The following is a 25,575-nucleotide window of genomic DNA, read 5'->3' as shown; positions in this document are numbered from 1 at the left end:
GTTAAATTCTTATCCTATGTCCAATGTTTAACTGCAATCAAAGTTCAAAGCGTTCAAAGCTGGTCGCATCAAGCAGCTTCCTCAGAGGAGTTTTATTTACACATATATTTTCATTAATTTGATTTTAGCCTGAATGGCACCTTAAATGTGCTTAAAATTACCTTCCTTCATTTCAGAGGCCAATAGGCATCTTTCATACTTTTTTAAAAATGTTCCTTGTGATGTTAATAATTTCAAGTATATTTTTTACTACAGTTAAAATTGTTACTGCAAGAATGGTTACCATTATAAGAATACCCTACTGTGACAATTAAGAAAATCCTGGTCCAGGCAGTTAGACCATATCAATTAAATGAGAACATTTTTGATCGTTTAAAAATGTTTTAAAATTTGATGAAAACATATCTACTGTTAACAATGTAAATGAAAGGAATAGCATGACTAGAACTAGAATAAATAGCTATAGACTCCAAATGGAGTTGGAAGGATATACTATACCAAAAACTCAAATTTGTGATTTAATATGTAAAAGTTTTCACGATGTTTCTGTTGAATATGAAATTCATTTTGTTTCAGATTGTTCAAATTTTATTCAGCAGAGATCTGACCCAGGTTTTAAATATTAAATCTAAATCTCTTGATGTAATTGCAAAAGGTCCGGGTGTCTAAAGAATAGGCCTGCAGCAGCGCTAAGCTTGTTGTAAAAGGCGACTAAATAGTGCTCAGATGCCTAGCCTGGGGCTAAGGCGCTCTGCCTACAGAGCAACTGGGTTGTGTGCCCCAGGTGGTGGAATTGGGTACCCCTGGCGTGTTACATGCTGGGGTTGTCAGGCTATAATACGGGAAACCATGTTGGGAAAGATGCCACGTTCCTCGCACGTTAAAAAAAAACAAACTGTGGTATTCTCCCGGAGTACGAACCATAGGGCTCCGCCACAGGAGGCTAAATTGCCCGACCCTGCCCAACTCTCCCTATTTCCAGTGGCAATCAAAATTTGTCGACCCCATTATCCTTGTGTCCCATCCCATATTTCATTTCATCATCATTTCATGTTCATTTTATCATCCACTTCATGTTCATCGCCTGATTATAGCTGAAATATCGCTGCTTGGGCGTTAAACCCCAACAAACAAACAAACCCAAAATGCAATTTTTAATAGCAATCTTCCCAATATTACCTTGAAAAATTCCCGGTTTCATCTTCAAATTTACAACGTTATCCTTATTTAAATCGTTGTTTTAAGCAATTTGTAGAAGATGGTGTGTTCTTTCCATTTACATATTTACATATATATTTATTTTTATTATTTATACATCATTGAACATTATTCATCTTTTAAAGCAAAATATTAAAAGTATTTAAGTAGAAAGTGGCTATAAATAGAATTGAAGGTAGTCCAAATATATGAGAATTCCATTTCGTTGCATTTTGAGTATTTTGATTGTTACATTTTAAAATTGTCCTTAAATTAACCAATCATTATAACAGAAGCATGCTTTAGGAACTTAATTTTAAATAATGTTATTTTAAGGTCACTGTGGACTTACAAATAAAATTGCATGTAATAGGAGTCTGCAACCTTTGTATGGAAGATTCTTTTATTATACAAATAAAAACCAATGTATTAAAATAATCTAGAAAATTTGTGCTACATAAGAACATTTTGGTATATGATATATTTTTTTATGATAAAGGTAATAACAAAACTACCAAACACTTATCCGATGATCAAGCCAAGTCCGACACAAATCTGGTAAAATAGATATAACACCACCGGAGCAGCTGTTATCGCAATGGTCCTGATTTGGTTTTGGCATTTCAAACGCAATGGTGACTTAATGCATGCTATTGTGTCATAATCGTCAAATCAGCGGTCACATCAATAACAGAGAACAATTTACAAAAAAAAACAAAAAAAAAAACAAACAAACAAAAAACAATACAAAACAAAAAAAACACAAAAAAAAACCAAAAAAAAAAAAAAAAAAAAAAAAAAACCAAAAAAAAAAAAAAAAAAAAAAAAACCAAAACAAGACAAAACAAAAACAACCAAAAACAACCAAACAACCAAACAAAACAAAACAAATAAATCAAAATAAAAAAACAACAATAAAAAACAATCAGTACTCGTTGATTAGAGGAAACTGAGTATTTTTAAACAAGAGATTAAAACGAAATATAGTAGGAGACCTTTTCCGCATACTCCTGACTCAGGAGTCTACGCATTGAAGGAAATCAGAACAGTTAGTACTTGCTCTAGTATAGCGAATCAGTTGTTAAATATAAACACCATATGTATGACATAGAATATGAAAAATATAGAACTTTCAGTTTTGGTACATTTCCTTTTGCGGAATCTTAATCGGATTTATCGTAGAGATTTTAGTCATGTTTGGTTTCAAAAGCTACAACATGCACATATAATTTACACTGGTGTAAAAACTGTCCCCTCTGAGACTGAGGAAAAAACAAACATTATAATGCAGGAAAAGACATATGCTAATCAGATAAGAATTAACTTAAAAAGATAAAAGGCAATGAACAATCGAATTCATCGAATAATTTTATTTAGGCAAACCAACTAGCTGTTCCGCTTACTTTGTAGATTAGTCGTCTATCCAAAAGCGTTGCTCAAATCTGATTTTGTTGCTCTTGAATAATAACAGAAGTGAAGGCGATGGTTTCCGCCACAGTATTCGTCATAAGGGTGGGCACCGCCACATGAGTCATCAGAATGGCTGTCTTCGTCATCAAAGTGAAAGACCTCCATTTTAATCGTCATGCCTGCAATTTTCTGGCAGCCATTTACCTTGTATTGAAGTAAATAAAATGGCTTTTGTATAGGTAGAACCATTGGTGTCATTATATCTCCGTCTCCCCTACAAAATCACATATCAAAAAGTATGCAGTGTATGGTTTATTATATTACATTCATTAATCAGGTTTTGTCTGCAGTTGTTGCAAAAACCACTGTGGATGTAAAAATTGATACAAAACTATATTTCGTTGCACACTGTGCCTGCGCTTTTCTTAATAAAATCTTGAATCTTGAATCGTAAATAAGTGCAAAATTGATATATCAAAACTATATTGAAACACTTTTTTATTAGAATTTTACTTATTGAAATGCAGCTTGGAATAATACTCTTATAACTAATAATTCAAATTTAATAAGAAAAGGTTTTAAGACCCTATTAATGTCTTTTTTTAGGCTTCGTCCTTTATATTCAAAGATTATTATCACCAACGAACCTAACTGTATATTCAAATGCAATAATTTTTAATTTTGTATCGATGAATTTCATTTAATTTGTAGTAGGATTCCAGCCAATAAAGTTGTCGTCTTTGCAGAAGTTTGTATCGGAACATGATTAGTTGCCAGAGAAGACCGTCATTTCTACAAAAGAACGATATTCGTCGTCTTTAAGTTACCGATCTATATTCTTTTCTTTGCATCCAACATAAAATAGCTTTGGTGGGACCATGTGACAAAGTTAAAAAATGGAGTGTTATTTTGGTCGGTGTAACAATCTTGGATTTTGAATAGATTTTGAACTTCATTAAGACTCAGATTTTGCAACCGCGTCCATTTGGAGCGATCATTGTCACTGTTGTGAATCTCAGAAATATTATTTTATTATTTTCACGCACACACTACAAGTTGATGTTGCACTCACTTGGTTGCTAAAAATAGTTATAAAATAGCTAACTATTAGTCTTCCGGATAAAACGCGGTTCGGTTATCAGCATAAACTGTTTTTAAAGTGTAGTTCTGTGGCAAGAAAATAAGACATTGGCACTTTTCTTATTCAGTAATCGAAAATAGATTGAATTAAGCGTGAATTAATATACACTCATCTTATATATATATATTTTTATTTATACACTATCCCTTTACAACAGGGGCAATCACTGACTAGGGGAATCAGTGACTGCGTCCAACATAACAAATAAATCAAATTTAAGCATTTAATATATATAAGACAAAATTGTTTATATTACACACATAAAACTGTTTATGACATACAAGGTAATGTTATAAAAGCAAAAAGACATCTTAGAGTTAAAAAAAATCATCATTTAAAAGCTCTCGTCCAACGCTATAAAATTCAAATAACATTTCTTTGCCCACTTCATCAAAATAATCACCTATCTCACTACAAAGAAAATAGCCATGGTCAACAATTAAAAAAGTTTGTTTGGCTTTCTCGCGGTAGCTGGGTGAAGTCAGGGACATGCAAATACTTCACGAAAAAATCGTTAAGTTCTAGCATTATATTACATCTCTTTCGATCATAGGCAGTGCACTCTAGTAAAAGAGTGCGATGCCTTCGTTAACATCCATGGTGCATAAGGTACATTTCGCGGTTTCCTTCATTATTTAAAATTTAAAATAATTTATTAAAAATTTATTTCAAAAACGAAGCAAGGCTGAAATTACTTGCTAGAACAAATTTAAAGGTAGAAGAAAATTTGTTTTAGCCAGTAACTTCAGCCTTGCTTCGTAGAAGTTCCCAACACCATCCAAGTAAGTTTGTTTACCTTGTCTGATGTTGAAGCCTTGATACGCTCCAAGACTGGATTTTTCATTTATTTTTGCTAGTTCATTTAAGCGTACGTGATTACCGACAAATTGTCTAAAGACATTCATATTTATAACATCAGAATAAAAGTGATCGAGTCCAATTGATATGAAAATTGATCTTATATATTCTAAATATCCCAAAGAAGCATTTCGTATGCAAGTCATCTCATTAAATATTAATTTGCACATTCTTGAATCAAGGAGACTCTTAGGACTTTGAAATAATGACACTCTCTGTCTCTTCATAAAATCATTGATCGGCTCCCATCCAAGTTCTTGAAGTAAGGCCGACTTAGAAATGCTCATTTTAACATTGAAAATCAGTTTGGCTGTTTTATACTGAAACGCGATTCTAAAGTCTCAAGAAGAGATTTTGAGCCTAACACTGTAATTAACTGTAACTTTTTGTCTAAGCAATCTCTTAGGTAATCATTGATATGAAATCTGAATTCAAGTGTGCGCGAAATATTTACACCGAGATATTTATATTCAGTTTTTTTCTAACCCATCTGATCCCAGACGCCATTATTTATTCCTGTCAATCATTTTACCAACGACCAATACCTTAGATATTCATGATAAAAACACAAATTCCACTTTTTAGCAAATTGATCGGCAATATCAAACATAGCCTGAAGTTCATCATCAGATTTTGAGATAAAAACTACATCGTCAGCAAATAACAGACTTTTTATAAAATTACCCGCTATTTTAACACCAAAGCCTTTTGCTTGTAGCATTTTAGAAAGATCATTCATAAGTACAGATAACAAAGTCGGAAAAAGAATGCATCCCTGTTTCAGACCTGCATCCTGTTCAAAAGGGTCCGAACAAAACCTTATTCGTAACCGAGCTGTACAAGGCTCGTAACATTCTCCAGCATTTCCCTTGAATACCATTTTTCAATAATAAATAAAACAAACCAGTTGTCCCAACTCTGTCAAACGCTTTTGATAGATCGAGAAAAGCCAAAAACGTTTTCTTTTTATTAGACATTATAGGCCTTGAAGTGTAAAAAAGTTGTCTTCCGTACGTCTGTCTTTGCGGAAAATCCCTTGCTCTTCACCATATATATTTTGGGTTTCAATATGGCCCATCAGATTATCCTCTATGACTTTACAGTATAGTTTATACACATAAGAGGTAAGAGTAATACCTCTACAGTTATCTAAATTGTAACCCTTTAAGCAAGGGTTTTATTATCCCTTCGTGCTACTCATTTGGGACTACTTCAAGGTCCGTTATTAATGTAAATAGGTTAACAAGATAATCTACAATGGCACTACCACAATATTTTAAGAAGTCATTCGGGATACCGTCGGGTCCACACGCCTTCCCAAGTTTCAACGAATCCTAGAGTCTTATCGAGTCTTATAGACACGCATGTAGATTCTTGTATTTCATGATTTTCTAGTTTCCTTACGAATTCGTCAATATGTTTTTTTAAATTTGAATTTGAAATAGACGAAATTCCAAACGACTGAAGGTGACCACTTAAAATATCACGGATTTTATTGTCATCGATTAACATTTCCTCTTTATCGTTAGGGTTCAAGACTTGGCTAGGGACATCGTTAGAATTAACCCCTTTTAATAGATTCAAGAAACCTTTTTGCTTACTTTTGGAGTTAACGCATTTCTTTTTGAATGTGCACAATTTTGCCGCGCTTTCTTTACGTTTGATTGCTTCTTGAACTTTAAGTTTTCGTTTCTTATGAATATCAGTCAGATGTTTACACAGAGATCATCGTGAGGTCTTGACTTATCATATATTCGTTTAAGCCTATTGAATTCTTTTCGCTGTTTTAAAAGAGAGTCAAGCTCCTTATCCCAAAATGTTCGGTATTTTTTATCAAGTTTACGTTTACCCACTGTTTCTGATGCAGCTTCTTCTACTGCTTTCTTCCATAGTGTCCATAAATTATCAACATTACAAGTGTTTGAGTTTATGGAACTCATATTTTTACATAAGACTGTTTGAAACATGTTCCAGTCCGTTTCATCATTTATATCGAATCTAAAACATCCGGCACTTTTGCCTTTTGAGGAATTTTCTTGAATTTAAATGAAACTTGGATAATGACATGATCGCTATTAAGATTGAACGATCATTAATCATCTATTATAACGTTCGAGACGTTTTCACATCACCCTTCTTAGAGGAAAACGTAATCAATCGCGGACCGCTGATTGTTTGAAATTCTTGGAAAGTGGCCCGAAAAACTATCGAGTGTATTGGCTAAATCAAGACTAACCACTTCTATGAACTAAAGCAATCGTTTACCGTTATAGATTGTTGCTCACAAAAAATATTTTTGTTAGTGTAAGATTATTGGCTTAAACATTTACCATTGAAATCGCCCACAAAGATAACTTCGTATCCTTAAGATTTTAATTCGGTACAGTTGCACAAAAGTTCGTACATTAAAACATCAGTCAAGTCTTTGCAAACTCCATCGTTTGGAAAATAAACAACACCAATCACGGTTTTGACGCTATTTAGTCGAGCCAGGACCCAGAACCGTTCAAATTCATCGTCCTTACTGTTGAGTAAGTTTTGATCAATTCAAGGTATATCAGATTTAATACAAAAACCGCTTATGCCTACCCATTTAAAATTATTGGCTAATTTAGCTGGTTTGTCACCAGACGGTACAAAAGTTTCAACGCAACCAAAAATCTCTACTTTTTCGTCTTGTAGATGTTTATTTAACTCATGAATTATTTACTCGAGATACCACGAACGTTTAGGAAATCGACGGTTAACGTATTTGATTGATTTTTCTTTGTTTTCCCGCCTCCTTTATGCGCTCGACGTAAAACAGGATTAAAAAAACTTTCGCTGCTTCACCCGAGCCATCGCTACACTCGGCACTCGCTTCCTGGCCATATTCCTAATGAGACTCAAAGAATCTCGCCTTATGACCGAACCTATGACATTAATTACATTCTATGGCCTTATCATGCCAACATACACTGTAAGTATGGTTACTTTCACCAAAAAAACAAGCATGATACATCTTCATGCTCATTACAACTTGAGTTACCTGAGCGACGCGTCCTCCCTTGGGTACCACCAAAACGATGGCTGTCCTCTGCACCTTTAAGGGAAGACCTGGACGACAGCTCCTTGTTCCTTAACCTCCATTGTAAGGTTTCTATTATCCTGTCATGTATATCATGTTGCTGGGTTCGGATAAACGGATTTCTCTTTCAGCTCTTATTGTGGTGTTAGGTACATTATGCACTATGTCTGTTTTGTTATTTGAACCTTTTTTTTATTGTCGTAAGCGGATATTTTCTGCCTTTAACCCCTGAATTTGAACGGTTTTCGCGGCAAAGTCACGCACCAAGTCAAAGTTACTTTTCATAATTGCCTTTAGCTGATCACTTATACGTTTCACCAAGCTCGGTATCGCTACTTGGTATCAGTTTGTCCTTTCTTAGACATCTTCTGTAGTGACTGACCAAAGTCTCGCATTCGTTATGTAGGTAGTTCGAAATGTAGTGGCATGATATATTTATAACCAAATAGTGCATGTCCGGAACGAGAACCTTCATCTCCGCAATCATAAGGTCTAAACAATTCGCCTTCTTAAAAGCTTTGAGCTCAGTCAATGAAAATTCATTGAGTTTATTGAAATGTCTCTCTTTCGTCTCATTCTCGATTTTGACAAATTCTGAGCGAGCTTCCGCTAACAAAATTGTAAAAGCCGCTCCATCCTCTATTTCAACCATCTTTACGATGACCATGTAAAGTACAGTGACTACGAAAATCGATTCTCACTTATCAAGCGTGACCAGGGTCCAAAGTCCAATCTGAATTTGTGGAATTTATACACAACTGCCAGTTGCTCATTTTTATGTGCATTTTGTTTACATCATAGGTAAAGAGAGAGGTCTCAATGTACGATCAATCCAATAATTGTTTTATTGGAATATTTACTATTTGTTTGAAATTACCCATGAAAGTATATGTTCTTTATGGTGATAATATTTAGAACTTACTTGCACGCTTACATTTTTTTCAATGCGTCACTTAAAACAAATCACTCCATACATTTCTTACCTGCAGCAGAAATATATACTCGTGTTTGCGTCGTAACTACCATCGGGCAAAGTACCACCATGACTATTTCGGTTATGATGATCCTCGTCGTCCCAATAGATACTGCCACTGTTGAAACCTAACGATACAAAGTAAAATTCACATTCTCATAAAAACAGGTATCGCGAGAAAAAAAAAAGATTAAACAAAAGAAAAAGGAATTTCGATATACCCCACTCGTACGAGAAGTTGATATCGGACGGAACCCAAGACCCCTTACATCATGTGATAAAACCATACACAAAATTTCAAATCAATCCATTCGTTGGGAGCCAACATAACTGCAGAAAAATCTGACGGACGAATGGACAGACGGAAAAGGTAATTAAAATATAATATTGTTGATTTAAATATATCATTTCTCGATTTTTCTGCCCCTGTTTTCTTGAATGCTCTTTGTCTAATAAATTAGAAGATTCTGATTTCGCCTCAATTTGGGTTGTATATTGAACTTACTTATCATTGCTTAGTAAAGTTTGTTATCTTCTTTATCGCTTACTTATACCATATAATGATTATGATCAAAAGTGCCTTTCTTTGATAAAAAAAATAGCTTATTCAAAAATTTATTTTGTATATTTATACTATCCTATGAGGCTAAAAACCACTAATTCCACTTCCCATAGGCTTCTATGCTAATTTCACAATATTCAATGGCTTCTCTGGACTTTACCTTAACTTTAACCTGCAGATGACTATATATCAGCATGATTCTACATATGTCAGCTCACAATCCTCAGAATGGCATGTGGGGTTAGCAGACTTGCAGTGCAGTACTGGTCACCGGAAGTGAAGGGTCTATAAATAGCATGGGAAATCCCAGTGTTTTCACAAGATAGGGGTACATTTAAAAATCATTATGGAGATTAGGCTTCACATCACAAGAAGCAAAATGCACCTATAAAATGTACAGAAATGTTTTTCCTTTCAGAAACTGTTTAAATTTTTTAAATAAGATGAGAACTTTTTTCACAGCACTATGAGGAACAGGGGTAATTTCTGCGTAGGACTATTTTTGCGTACGTTCCAAATGCTCATTGGTTGAATTGGTGGTCTGTAACCTATGAGTAAACAATAGGTATCAGATACATTTCATTCCAGAAGGTAAAACTTAAACATATTTCTGGGGAATGTAGGCAAGACATTTTGACTAGAATATTATAACTAAGGCAATGTTTTCTTTCTGAAATTTTGAGTGGCAGTCTTTATAAGTATCATTCAGAAGATGATTCATTCATGCATTAAAAAAAAACAAAAACAAAAACAAAACAAAAAACAAAACAAAAAACAAAAAACAAAACAAAACAAAACAAAACAAAACACAAAAAAAACAAACAAAAATAAAAACAAATAACTTTTTCTTTTATTCAGAATTAAACAGTTACTGGCATATGCAGTCTTATTTGCCATTAGCTTGTTGCGCTTTTGATATAAAATGTATATAAACTGTACGTGTAATAGCTAGCATTATCGTTCTTGAAAACAAGCATTTACATTGGCTAATCACCTAGTGGATAATTGGTAACATTTTCTATGAATGCTTCACATTAAAGAAAGCATCGATATCTCATCGATCTAAAACAAATTGAAGCCACCAAGATTCTGATTTCATTCGCCGTGTAAACGGTTCTGTATTAAAAATTCAAACAAGATTCATACTTTAAAATTTGAAAATCGGAAACTGTTCATTAGTCTACTATGTTGATGGTGATCGAATTAAAAAGGTCTTCTTTGTTTATTTCTGCACTTACACATATTTTGATTTGTGTTATAAATAGTGGAGTACCATTATTCTCAATTATTGATTATAAAAACCTAACAATTTTGGGGATATTTTCAATGAGTATTGCAATAGTCAATCTTTAACCGAAATCCCTCAAATCTGTCACTTAAATAAGTATGATATTCCAAAACTACCTACAGGTATTTGTAATTGATAGATAACATAAGCTCTGACTCAACAAAAACAATACAGACGAAAAAAAAATAGCCGTATATTATTTAAAAAATCTAGAAATCTGGTTATGGCATTCTCTTAACAGAAACAAGACTTTACTTCTGTCTGCAAAGACAATGTCTACTTCTATCTTCATCTATACTTAATATGTGTACAAGAAGTAGTAAAGTAAAATACATGTGTTACAAACTCTTTTATGTGATAGACTTATAGAACGTAAAAATGTTAGTAGCAAACATGATCTTTTTGAGAGAGAGAGAGAGAGAGAGAGAGAGAGAGAGAGAGAGAGAGAGAGAGAGAGAGAGAGAGTACCTTTTGGGCACTGTACTTTCTTTAAGATGCAATATGTTCCTGTTGGCCAATCTCTTGGATATAATGTACTAATATCACTTGTCTTTACACAAAAATGGAACGTTGGATCGCCGTTTAAATTTCCTAAATGGAAAACAAGAAATATCGTATCTATCAATAGTTTAACACAAGTTAATCGAACAGCAAAAATATACTGTTGAATAAAAATGAAATAGGAATAAAAAACACTCACAAAAAAGGATCTTTGCTTAAGTATAAAAGTCATGATTTTACAATTACATTCAATGCCATACTAAATATCCAATTATCATTAAGTATATATATATATATATTCATTTTCCTTAGAAAATATTATGACATGCAATTTGCGGATGGTATTCTTTAAGTGGATTTAAGTTGTCATTGCAATGATACAAGGTACAAACTTTCGTATTAATCGGCGTCTGAGAACTATTATTGCCTTTGAGTGCAAAGTTTAATGTAAACAACTTACCTTCTAGATTAATACCCGGTGACCATTTATTGGCGTTGTTGCTATCTTCGGTATCAAATCTTCTATATCCGTCTCCTAAGAAACCAGATGATTGCGGACACCCAACTTTCGGTTTAAATAAGCCATAAGCACCTCGAGGCCATGTCACGGGTAATTTGATTGAGGGGTCTGATAAAAAACAATGAAATGAAAGTTGGATTTAAAATATTTTTTTTATTTTTTTATTTTTTTGTCAATTATTTTATACATATTTTTCCTTTTTGTTTTAGTGTTTGAATAATATGATTTAATTATGCTTTAATTTTACACCCTTTATGAAGAAAAATAATGTAAATTGTCTGATGCTAATTTATATGACAAATGTAAAAAAAAAGATATTTTACATTTAATTTACTGATAAACATTTCTTTATTCAAATTAATCATGTAAGTTTAACTGTCAATAGTTTTATTATTGTAAATCATAATGTATTGTTTTTGGTTTGGTGATTGTTTGAGTATCTATGCCATGCTTTTATGTTATTTTCCTATCCTCATTTGTTTATTAAAACATTGTTTTACAACTAGACAACTTGGACCTTTCTCTGTATCTATATCTGAATAAATGCTTTTAAAAATGGAAAACACAAAATGCTACAAAGCGAATAAAATTGAATCAGGAAAAAATTAAAACAGGTTCTTTAACAGATAAATAGTTTGTTAATTTTATATAGAATTGGACAAATGCGTGTTTTTTTTTTTTGTTTTTTTTTAAATTTAAAACATCAAAACATTTTGCATTGTTTATATTTCTGGTAGAGCGTTCAATAACTTCCGCGCAACTGCCAAAAAACTGCAGTCACCGAATCATAGTTTTACCCTTAGGAGCAACTGTTCTGAGGTCCGCTGGTTGCTATACCTTTAAGAGGTCTATCTTGTAGATTTTTGATTTGTCATTAAGAGCTTTTTAGGAGTAAACAGAGATTTAAAATTCGACCCTGGAAGTAAAAGGTATGTATTTGTTCAGAAGTCTACTCAACTTTACTTTTGGAACACTATATAGGATTGTATCGCAATAATTCATGCGAGATTAACAAAGGAATTAATAAGCAATTTGTCCAATTTTCAGAACTGCGGATTCTATGCGCTCTTCATTTCTTTGTTATATAAATAGTATAAACCAAGTTTTTTTCTGTAATGATTTTCAGAATATTTCTGCTCATCTAGAACACGATTTCTAAGAGATAGTTTTCAACAACGAATAAAGCATTAGTTTTAGCGACTTTTGCTTGTTTGAAGGAAAAAAGGGATGCCATCATCTGCAGAAAAATGACAATTCATTCGGTGTTTCTTGCATATTGTTCAAACTGGTTTCATGTACATTTCGGCCCCTGAACAGACCCTTGTGGAAAACTTTATTGTCAATGATCACAGTCTGATAGATGTTGCTAAGATATGAAGTTATGATGCAGTGATATTTCATGGTCGCTTGTATAGAAGACGGCTAATATCTAAAGCACTAAAAGCAATACGGCATCAATTAAGTCGAGCGAGTTAAGAAATCTCATTTTGAATTTTTATCAAAACAGTCTGAGTGTAGCGTAATTTTCTGTATGGCGACTGGTGTTCTTCTTGAAAATTGTTTCAAAACTTGATTTTCTAGACGAGTATCAACTATCTCTTTTAGTATTGAAGACATTAACGGTAAGTTAGTAACAGGAACATAATTGTTTTATTTTCAATACATTAACAACTAGATCATAATTTTTGATGATATATTTGATAAACGAACTGTTTAGGGATTTTGATACACATGCCTTCTCCAAAATTTCATTGATAATTTTGGTCAGAATTGGTAGCAGTTTGTCTATACACTCAAAAATCAAATTTTCAGTGGTCCAGTTCACATTGCATACTTCTTGAATTCCCATTATTTTTTTTTCAATTCATTCTGTTAGACTTGTTCAAATTCAACAAGTTTATAACTTATTATAGTTTTAAGCGAGTTTTGGCGATTTTGTTTTTAAATAAAGGGCTGGTTCTTGAGAATAGGATAATGAAAATACTTCGTCTCTCATAGTACGTTCACATAGCTTTATCTTATCAGATTAAAACTTAATCAAATTATGTTTTATTATTTTTTAATAAAAACAAAATTATTCCTGTTTATGTCATGGTCTACTTTCAACTTTTTTCTCCGTTTACGTTCGAGCTTCCGTTTTAAATATTTAGTTCATGCATTTCTTCATAATACTTTAGATTTGTCGGTCTGATGATAATTGTTTTTGTCAAAAAAGAGGTTCTTTGTTGGTGAGAGTTATTAACCAGATATTTAATTTCTGGCTCGGTATGTTTTTCGTTAAAATACAAGTTACAAATATTTGCGGTTCTTATACCTAGAACCTTAGACTAGTACCAGAAAAGGTGGCAAAATAACACTTAAAAACTTTGTTCCTTAACTTATGTTAAATTTAAAAAAAAAATGGTTTCGGGGATTGATTCTTTTAAGCAATTTTTGATAATTTTGAATATGGAAGCAGTTGTCGCAAATCACCAAAAGAACCATTAAAAACCAAAAAATCAAAATGATGTACGTCCTTGGCTTCATGGACTATGTCGATTTCGATTCTCATTTACATTCGCAAGGGACATTTTAAAAGCCTATCAAACCTAATGAATTCGCTACGAATTTACATTAAATCAAGAATAGGACTTTTATGTAGCGTTGAGGCGTACTTTTGTTCAAAGACTCACCCTACAATGTCCTGAAATATATTCATATTATTAAAAACATGACGCTTCTACTAGATACATTCATGTATATACATGCATGGGAAGATGGTGTTTATAGAGTTAGGACTTTTTTTATCAACACAAAACTCTGTGCGTAAATACAATAATAATAAAAATATATAGCATTCAATTATTATTTCACTATAACATGTTTGGTGATAACGCAACATTGAAAACTCTGATAACTATGCATCATATTGAAGTAGCCGGAAGTGGCAAACGTAATACAAATCGGTTTGCGGTGTTGAATGCTCTCAACAGTAGAAATTGTAGTTTAAATATAAATCGAGAATGAGGCTTACAAGCCTTATATTGATTGAAATATTTTAAAGTTAAAATTAAACAGTTTAAATAAAGTAGTTTGATACATAGCATTTCAGGATTTCGAACATGAGATTTACAAATTTTGCGAAATGAGTTTTATTGATATACAACAGTTCTAATACCGTTGGAAATGTGTAGCTGTATATAATCACGTCACAAAGAAAACTTACCCATAGGTAACTCTGATTTCCCGTTGCTGGCTGCATAATCCCGCATTGCTTTAGCTGTGTTTTTTTGCAATATTGCTAAGTTATCTGTTTCGAAATTTCCACACGATCGATGTAGCATCAACTGTGATGTATTACTTAGAAAACTTTTGTCCATAAAATATGCAATGGTAGCCAGCTTATATTATAAAGGCTGCGGATTGTTCAGCGTTCCCACTTTGTATTATAAAGGCTGCGGATTGTCCAGCGTTCCCACTTTGTATTTTAAAGGCTGCGGATTGTCCAGCGTTCCCACTTTGTATTTTAAAGGCTGCGGATTGTCCAGCGTTCCCACTTTGCTTGAAAAATTTTCATGTCCTGTATCGAATTTGTCAAAGTCACTAGGATAAATATGGCTTTTATTTATGTACAAGTATGTTTCTTCTGCACCACTCGAGGTTTCGACAGTAAGGTTTCCTGAGCTCTATAAAGTGTAAGAAATATCAATAACCAAAATTGCGTATGTTATAGGGACGGAGCATCAGCAAAATCCTATTAATGTAAAATCGTTCTGTCGAAAATATAATTGAGATAACCTATGCACTAAGACAGTGATTGCTTTGAACTTTAAACGTAGACGCACAGGACGTGTCATTGCGTATTTTTCCGTTGGTCAAAACATGATTGATAACACAATGTAGCTGTGCCAACAAATGAGATTTTAGTACAAATATAGCATAGGCCCTTCATAGTAAAATCCTACAATCATTTTAAAAAATCGTAAAGGTTTAAAAGGAGGGATGAATGTGAATTCCACTTAATAATGAGATGTTTTTATCTTGTCTTCAACAATATTTCCTATCAATAAAGGGACACTTTTTGAACTTTCATTTGAAGAAACCAAAAACCTTCTTATACTTGAAATGTTTCCGAGTTTTAGTATAAAAATATGGGGACAACTTTTTCGCTGTACCTGTATAATGTTGTTTTATGGGCCAGCTGCAGCTTTCCCAGTAGTGTGAGGGATTCCTCGTCGTTCATTGAAGAGCCATAGGTGGTCTTGAGCTGACACTTTTCTTTATTGTGAGGTTGTTGTCACTTCGACATATTCACCATTTCCATTATCGTAATACTTATTGTAATAATGTATAGTTTTCGAGTTTAATGGGCCTAGAGGGTATACGGCTATATCATATGTCAATGGAAAGATAAATGAACATAGTTTTTGAATATCGTACTTATCAAAGTGAAAAATGGTAAAGCTATTTTGCATTAATTAGCGGAGGGATCAAAGATCATTCGACTCCAATACACTTTGATAAGTAATTAGTGAAATCATTTGTTGTAGGTATTAGGAAACAAGTAACATATAAAGGTCACATGTATAGAATTTCAAAAATGTAAAAAAGATCTTTTTCCGACAAAAATTTACTATTTAATCACAGAACAAAATTGCCCCTAAAATGGTTTCATTTTAGTGCATTTTCAATGATTAGAAGATAATAGACACTGTAGAATATTACAATATATATGAATATTATTGACTGAATAACAAATAAGATAAACTCAACGTTCTCGATTCGATATGTTTACACGAGCTTTACAAAATGTGTTTGAAGTTGCAAATTTTCACATATTTTACCTACTAATTATACTAAAATTGTAAAATACGAAATCATTTCAGGACAACTTGTTGTTACAACAGAAAAGCATGAATATTATCCAAAGTAACTTATTTTTTCACATGATAAGTATTTTAAGTGCTTTTTGAGCAGACAGAGAGAAGTTTGACATATTTTTTTTTGTTATTCAATAATCGAGGGCTCAATAATGTTCGTTTTGAGGAAATTGGAATGAAGAACAGAATATGCATAGTCAAGACAAAACATCAAAAATACAAAAAAGTCATAAGAATAACATATGAATTTTAAAAACTTAACTAGCAAGGCAGGCTTGATAAAAAAAAAACTGGGGGTTTGGACCAGGTTCACTGGTAGGATATTAATTTTAACGCATTTTCTCTGTTTTTCCATAAGCGCCCGTCGATCTGTTCTTATCTAAAAGATGTCATTCCGGTTTAAACGAAGGAGGGAAACTCTGGCATCTAGTATGTGACGGTGAAAAAGAGAACGTTACAAAGGTTTTTTGTAAATGGATTATTTCAAATAAAATCAGCCTTTACTATCATATAGACCGATGAAAAGTTTCCAAGTTATGAGTGGCTTATTTCCGATTCATAGATTTTACAGCATCTTCGTTGGGCAAGGGTTACGGTCCTGCCCCTCCCATTGTGTGACGGAAAGGGCAAGACCGTAACCCTAGAGTAGCGATGATACTTTACAGTTGTGATCCCATATTCAGTTTAATTCTTACTGTTATTTAGATTATAACAAATCAGAATTAGAGTGAACCAAAGAGTGGCTTACTTATTCATTCTTTGCGTGAAGCAGGCAGACATGATTAGCTGCCCGAAAATTAAAACTATGACATTGTAAATGTTTTTCTACCTTGTCAAAATTTGACAACAAAAGTAACATACAATTCAATGCATAAACCATTTACTACAACTGCTCTGTACATGTATGTTTTCGCCGCAAAAAAGTAAGTTTATAACAACTTATAGACGGTAAATATAACAAACGATAGATTGTATCCCCTGTTTTTAAACGTCTTGATCAGACCCCCTCTCTTTTTTTGATATTCTTGATCCGCCAATGGCCTGGACATGGATGTTTCGTTTGAACTAATATTCTATAACAACTATGTTACCATTGTGTCCTGTTCATGCGGCTACTAAAACTGTGGTCTTTTTGAGAGGTAAAAAAATCTTCGAAATTTTCATTGCGTCTGAACTTTCTTCTTTTTGCGTTATAATTTTTACAAGAATCTGGTTTGTTTTTACCGACTCATTTAGTATAATCCGTTTAGAGCAGCGGCGAATCCAGAGGGGTGCATGGAATTGGCCCTTCCTTTTTATTGGAAAATTTGTCATTTTTATGTTTAAAATTGTCAAAAAATGTTAAAAAAATAATATCGTAGAACACACCCTTTGTCTGAGGAACCCCGCTGGCACCTTCCTTTTCACAGTATGGATCCGCTATTGCAGAGGATATTGCATTACAAGCATCAGCCTGGAGCACAGTTAAACATCATAGGACATAAATATTGTGACAACATGCATGTACATGCTTTGCACATGCTTCCATGCAAAGTTCAAAGTTCACAGTTTATGTATTGTCAAATTTATTACGAAATCCAGCCTGGCCATGAACCCCTGAGTTGCATTTTTTGTTTGGTTAAATCTTTAAGGTTTTATTTTATTTGTTATTCAGTAAAGAATACTTAGATATACATTACAATATTCTTTGGTATCTTATTATCTCTTATCATAAAAATGCACTAAAATGCAACCAATGTTAGGGGCAATTTTGTTCTGTGATTAAATAGTCAATTTTTTTCTGAAAAGTTCTTTTTTTACATTTTTGAAATTCTATACATATGATCTTTACATGTTTTCCGATACTTATAATGAACGATGCTACTTAAATCACTTATCAAATTGTATTGGGGTCTATTGATCTTGACTCCTCCACTAATTAATGCAAAATAGCAGAAAACGTTTCCACTCTTCAGTTAGAAAAGAATGATATTCAAAAACTACATCGATTTATCTTTCAAACTTACATATGATATAGCCATATACCCTCTAGGCCAATTAAAGTTCGAAAAATCCTTAGCCGTCCGCAGCACTATGAAGTATTCACGAGTAAACTGTGGCTAATATTATAATATGACTAACAAAACATCTTAACTTACTGTAAGCAGAAATTCTGAAGCTTGACGAAACGGTACTTCATAACGAACTACTATATTGTAACCTGTTTCAACACCGACAATAACATGCTGAAAATTATTTAAAATATTTATTTGTATTATTTTAGTATATTTGCAGCATAACTCTCTGAAACAGATTTAGATATCAAGTAAAAAAGTTTAATAAATTATTAATCTGACGAAAGTGTTCGGTTAAATCTTAACAGCTTAAAATTTCAATTGCATTCAGTGTTCGACCCTTACTATCTCATCACAATCGATTTATGCTTACTCAACATCATTCCATGTAAAATAGATATGACATATTGTACAATTAATTTTGTTTTATCTCTTATCCTTTTGATGTCTTTGACAACTAGTAAGATTTGCTTATATTTGAATAACAATTACATATTTACATAGTTGGTGCAGACATAACGAGTTCTTTTGTATTGATTCAAGTAAAATGAGCATTGTTTGCAGTGTACATATACGACTGTTCCTGTTTACCTATATCGATTTAAAATGAAAATTAAGCATAAAATAATCATTTGTCAATATAAATTTTACTTTGGGGATCTGACAACTACAAAAACAGTGCAGAATCGGAATCAAGCTCAAAATTTGGAATACAAATCGCTTGTTGAATTCTAAGAAGAAAGGATTTGTCGACTCTTTAGGTTTGATTAACTCTGAAAATCGAAATATTTATATTCACCTGCATTTCTTTATCATTTCATATACATAATATATAATCATACCGTTCCCCAAATGTCCAAAAACTGAAGGTAAGAATCTCTATCGTAGACAAGAGGTAATTGACACATGGCATTGACAAACTCATTGTTAAGGCTGTGTTCTGCCTGGTACATTGGAGGCAAAATGTATCTTGTCCGGCCTGTATCACATATTGTTTCAACATCAAGGCAGACACTTTTTCTGTTCATTGACATATCCTCAATCTGTCTGTAAGCTGGAAATATCATTGTAGTCTTTTGTTAAATAATTTTGTTATATTCACCTTCGTCACTTTTAAATATGGTATCAGGCTAGACTTTTTATAGATTTATATTTAAAATAATATCAGGTTAGCATATCTAATTGACTAGAATATTTAATCACAAAAAGATGATCATAGGAATACCGAAACATATAATAATCATTCTGGTGACTCTTCGATATTGTCTCTTCAAGATTACCATCAACGTGCATTATCCACAAAAGTGAACGTATTGGAGATAAATTTGCAAAGTCTTTTATAGATTTAATGTCTGAACACACATTTCAAAAATCTTAAAACACGATTGTCTTAAAATGTCTTTTCACTCATATTAATCAAGGTCGTCAAACTTGGCGAACTTCTGTTTAGTATATGAGTCTGGTTTTATAGAGTTTGAATGAAGTTTTAAGACTACTTAGGGGAAGAAAATTGACCAAAATTATTATTAATTCAGGATTTATCGCTCTTAACTAGAATACTTGTTTCTCTATAATCAATTACAGTACATACGTAAATTCAAACGTTTTGTTTTCATTTTATTTTATTTTTTTAACCAATAAGCGTTTGTATTTAAACATTTTGAAGTTAAAATATATCATCACTGGATCTTTTTTTATAGATAAACTGCTGTTTGTTTTTCCGTTCACTTTTGGACTGGAAAATCAAATATTACTCACTTTGTGGAATATTATATAAAACAGGTATGAACTGAAAAATGATACTAATTTCATGTCGGTTGGTAATCACAAAATTTATTATATCTAAATTCTCTTTAGATAAAAATTTTCAATTGAAAAAAAAAAGAAAATAGCGTCTTACATCCCACATATACATGTACATGCTAACGTAAGGCTTATGGTCAACAGAATGGGAAGTCTGGTAAACTTGAAAGATAAATCATTATGAATAGTTACATAGTTACGTGTCCATAGTTCATTTTTTTTAATCAACGTCTGATTTATGCCAATTTCTCATTGCTGTCAAGAAATAAGCGGCTTGCGAAGGGTGTTGGTATACTTAAGACACCTACATTTGAAGTAGTTAAACATCATTGTAAACGAAAGCGAACCAGAATTAGGGCGGAATGGAAAAATCACAACCTAGGGACATTAAAGAGTAAAAAATCACTCACAACAAAAACATGAAATGACCAAAAATACCACACGCATAGCAACAAAACAAAATGAACAACCCAGACTACTCCAAAAACAAGGTGACTGTTTCTCAACTAATTAAAAATTCAAACGTCAGTTCTTGGAGGAATACCGTAAATAAATTGGTTTTAATTGTTTGGTAGTTTCATAGAAGATTTTTGGAAATAATTGCAAAGAAAAAGGAAAACAATAGAAACTATAAAACATGCTATTTCAAGGTTTATAAGTGACGAGAGGCATGGTCCTTTTTAGGATAAGACATGTTATTTTGTTTACGCTTACTGTTTTTGTTTTCATGTGAATAACTAAAAGCTGCAAAAAAGGTGAAATAACTTTAAAACAATTCATTGGATAAAAAACTAAAAATTCCTTAGGATCCCATGTGTTATGACAACCCTGGCCCAAGTGGACTTTTTATCAATGGTTCACCCGTATCCCGTTATGAATGGGTTATGAAGGAATTTGTTCAAGGAATCGTAACACAACTACCAAATAAAAAAGAAAAAAGACAAAAAAGTATCCTATTCTAAAGCCTGTTGAAAGTTACTTGCCTGTACTTGCTGTGAAAGCATATGGCCTGATATCATCATCTCAGCAGATATATCAGAACTTCTAATAAAAAAGACATTCAACTCTTACTGTAAACTTAAGAAAGTGATTATATCGAGCGCCGCCAAGCGGTGTGAGCTCTACCGTTATTACGTATACTTTCTAAATTTCCCCTAAGGTTCCCAATATACTAAAGAAAAAAAGTCATGTCCCGGAAGTAACAAAAAGTGACTGTTCTTACGGAGAAAATTCATCATTTCTTTCAATCTAACAAATAAAAAAATATAGGTTAAATTTACGTTTCAGTAAAAATAGATTAATCTTTTCTGATAGTTTTCAAGTCTTTTTCTAATTTGTTTTAAATTTAAAAGAAAAGCAGAGGACACTTACCCTATGGGTAAGCGTCCTCTGAACCGTCACGAACCTACCCCTCTTCGGAAAAAAAAAACATAACTCCGATTATAATATACTTTGTATGTATGATTTTAGTTACTCTATGTTTTTTGTTGTGAATGTCTGTTTTCCATGTCTGGTCTTTATCCCTGGATTACATTCTTTTGATTAACGCTGTAACATTGGTTCCCTTGATTATTCTTTTAAAGAAGTGAATGCTATGTTTATAAAAAAAATTCGGGAAACATGTGGATGTACGTACGTACGTGTATCTCCGTTGTTCCACCGATGTTGTTGTCAAGAACCCAACCCTCTTCGGAAAAAAACTCCGATTATAATATCAAAATCGAAGCATAGCTTTTCTAAGATAGGAAAGGCAATCATTTTCTTGTATTGACTTTGCAACTGTCGTCTGAATTTTGTTTACATCACATATGTGTAAAATATTCCCGTGGAGAACTTTAATATTTTCGGTATCTATACAGATTGATCTGGCAGGCCAAAACTGAAATGGATGTTGCTAGAGCTGCCCTTAAGGATAAAAATGTAAAGTATTGCGAAGTGCTATAAAATTATTGACCATTTTGAGAGTGGGGTTGGAATTTTGGGAAAAAAAAATGTTCAAGTTATTCATTTATGGAAAAAAACTCCCCCATTAATCAACAAGACAGATTTCAAATAGAAATATTGATCTTGCTTGCTGGTTAAATATAAATAAAAATATTGCACTTGCAAATTTCATCCGGGTTGACCCTCCCCCCCTCTTGTAATGTCCATTATTATTTTACGAGTCTCGCACAGACGGTACATGTATGGTACAGCTCACGGTGCTTGCTGATTTAGGCAATGCCTACTCCATATTAGTATTGGTCTATGCATTCTGAATAGATAAAAAAAACGAACAATACTTAAAGCAAATAATTTAAACACAATACTTATATGTATGGTTATAAAACCATAAAATTGATTCTTACCAAACGATACTGTTTCTCTTAAAAGATATCTTTGGTAAGATCTCGCCCCGTAAAATACTGTCTTTGTGGTATGGGGAACACAGTTGTTATTACCATCACTCACAACCAGATGGTTTATAGCAGACAAAGAAATATTTAAAATGTTTCTCGTAGTTTTGATTCCAGCATCAGATCCTGCATGTAAATGTTCCCCACCGTCTGGGTTACCGGTCATCAAATTGTAACCTAGTCCTATGAACTTCACGTCAGCAGGATGACTTCCCACATACGAAAAAAGCAATGTTATAACGCTGAGATACAGAATCTGAAATAAATAAACATTAAGACTTACACCCCAAAAAACTGTTTATTTGATTCTTGTGAACATATTAAATAAAAATTATTGTCTTTTTTTAATTAAATTTAAACAAAAAATCAAATATAAGTGTCATACCATTGATACAAGTAGTTCGTGAATTGCTTATCTGATTTGACCTGTGTTGCTTGGTACAGGTAATTTTCTTAAGGTCGGCATAAACTACATGCAGCAAATCTAAACATGATCTCGCTTATTATGTCAGTTTACTTCATTGTAACTTAATAAGATAAACTTCTTGAATTTAAAGCTTAAACTTCCCACATAAAAAGAGAGATAACACTGCAAATTAAGGAACAAAACAAAGTTCCTAGAGCAATAAAAGAACTTAAAACAATGAAGGTTGATCTAAGAGGAATACACAACCTATGTGACAAGCTAGTACCAATGAAGGACATTTTTTTTCAATTCGGATATTCTTGATACCAGCTATACTGTTGATTTATATATCAATCCTCTGGACAATGGCCTGTCAGTTAAAAAGTATGATGATAAACTGCATGTAGTTTTAAATTTAATTTGCACATTCAAAATGAATTTTTTGGAGCACTTCTTTCCAAACATTTCTTGTTTTCATTATACCATTTTTATATGAAGTCTTTCGAATATGATTTTTGCTCATTTGTATGTATCATTGATTATTTATCGAAATTTATAGGACTATAAAATCAAAAACAATGTGGCTTCTTTACTTTCCCGTATTACAATTGGTAATACTTCTCGAAGCTGAAGTTGTTGGCCTATTACGATTTTTATTCTGGTTTTAAGAACTTGTTTATACCATTTGTTTATATCTTTCTATGTATTTTGTGGTTATGGTGCTGACGAGAGGTTATGCCTTAAAATACGTGTGCACTTTACCATAATTTACAATATAAATATAATTTGTACTTTTGTATTTGGTACTTGTAACACATTATGATCGTCATTGAGTTTTATGTGTTATACAATTACACTTTTTATTTCTTTTCTCTAATTGAGAAATTTATCACAAAAGAGAAAATTTAAATTGTAAAGTGATACATGGTGTATAAAAACCCACCGAACAAACAAAGCTTTTTCAGTCTATATATGCTATACTTTCACATAACATTTTTGCATTCAGATCTGCAGTTGTTTAGAAAACATACTTTTATCTACCATTAAAATCAACCAACTGAAATCAAATCAAGAACGATAACTCTTGCAAAGTCACAATTTCATGCACAATTTATATAGTTTTTATCTCAAAAGCACAACAACCAAATGAAAAACTAAGAAACATGATCAATAACCGTTTCTGAACAAGAAATTAAACTGGTGGGTTTTTGACATATATGAATCAACTTCTGTCTGATTTTTGTAAAGACTGCTACTTAAATATCTATATGTAAAAATCGTGTAAACTACATTGTGTTCTTAAAAAGGGACAAGAAAAGTCTGCCATTTTCCTAATTTGTTTTCTAGACTAATTGTATAAAAATAAAAGGATGAAAAGTGAGGTGCGGTTTAACTGCATGATGGTGTCAAACGTTTTAACACCAATAAACATACAAAACCTCAACATTTACAATTGGACCGTAATACCACTCTATAATACCACTCTATAGAATTTGTCATGCTGACCTATTTCAGATTCTCATATATATATATATTGCACTATTACTATGGCTGTAATAAATATATATATTTTGCATCGTGGTTGTTGTTAACTAGCTATTCATTGGTAATGAAATGAAAATGTTAAATCAGTATTTATCTTTTATTATATATTGCAAAAAGTAGTAACTGTTTTCTGCATGCCTACGGAAACTGGTACTTGTATAATTAGAGTATCGCTACTCATGTGTGTATTTGTTTTTATTCACAATTTCGTCGGTACCTTATGTGTTCGATTATGCATTTTATATCGAGGGAAATTGCTTAAGAAGCACTTAATGGTATACTTAATTGGTTATCATATAAACTTTGTTTCAAAGGATAAATATATTTTGACCAGTTGTGTTAAAGCGGTATGTTAATGTATCTGAGTCTCCGAAGTCATTCTAACTAATTTTATGTTACATCACCCTTTATTTGTTCCTTGTATATTTAGTTGTTGCATTGTCTATATATTAATGATACCCCTATAATGTTCTACCATAGCCAATTTCATATAAACTATTTTGGATGAACATACTCCCATATATTAGCAAAATGGCACCCGGAAGTTCCGATAAAGTCGGACATAGAAATGTATCGAAAAATGATCGAATCGGATTTCCACATGGCTTAGGAAAAATGCCTCTGATTTTATCTGATTCCTGCTTGTGTACCGTCGGGAGTACCATTAGGTTCCACTATATAGGTATGTCACTGCAGAAAAATTTTGACAATTTGTGGAAATAAAGCCATATTGAGACACTTAAACAAGCAAATACAACAGTTTTTTCCTGTAAAAAGTATATATTTTTTCAAAACCTTACATTAATGAAAGACCTCGTTCAATATGGGTTACTAATAGAGGCTGGGTGAAATGGTCGCAGTATAATGTTGTTTTGACGGAACCCTTCAAGATATCCAGAAATACCGATGCAACATAGGGCAAGTCTGAGCACCATTGGTATCAATGGATGCTGTTTCCTCTTGGTAGGCAAAACGGCAAAAGAGAAATAAAGGTA

At 32.6% G+C, this 25,575-nt stretch overlaps 1 protein-coding gene across 1 annotated transcript; it reads right to left on the bottom strand.

The window, feature by feature from the left end:
- Positions 1-2,552: 2,552 nt before the first annotated feature.
- LOC148614932 (uncharacterized) lies at positions 2,553-21,252 on the bottom strand. The gene is made up of 9 exons (XM_088589467.1): positions 21,217-21,252; positions 19,273-19,484; positions 18,515-18,601; positions 14,976-15,182; positions 14,723-14,897; positions 11,458-11,625; positions 10,965-11,087; positions 8,657-8,774; positions 2,553-2,881 (listed from the first exon to the last, which is right to left on the bottom strand). The coding sequence occupies exons 2-9, from the start codon at positions 19,462-19,464 to the stop codon at positions 2,617-2,619; spliced, it is 1,335 nt and encodes a 444-aa protein (XP_088445593.1). The 5' UTR covers positions 19,465-19,484; positions 21,217-21,252; the 3' UTR covers positions 2,553-2,616.
- Between the last annotated feature and the right edge of the window lie 4,323 nt (positions 21,253-25,575).

This window comes from Perna viridis, chromosome 6 (assembly GCF_037379345.1).
Source record: "Perna viridis isolate PV_CMFRI_1.1 ecotype Kerala chromosome 6, ASM3737934v1, whole genome shotgun sequence".
Taxonomy (NCBI): Eukaryota; Metazoa; Mollusca; class Bivalvia; order Mytilida; family Mytilidae; genus Perna; species Perna viridis.
The sequence above is the reverse complement of the archived record's forward strand: the minus strand, read 5'-3'. Positions and strand labels throughout refer to the sequence as shown.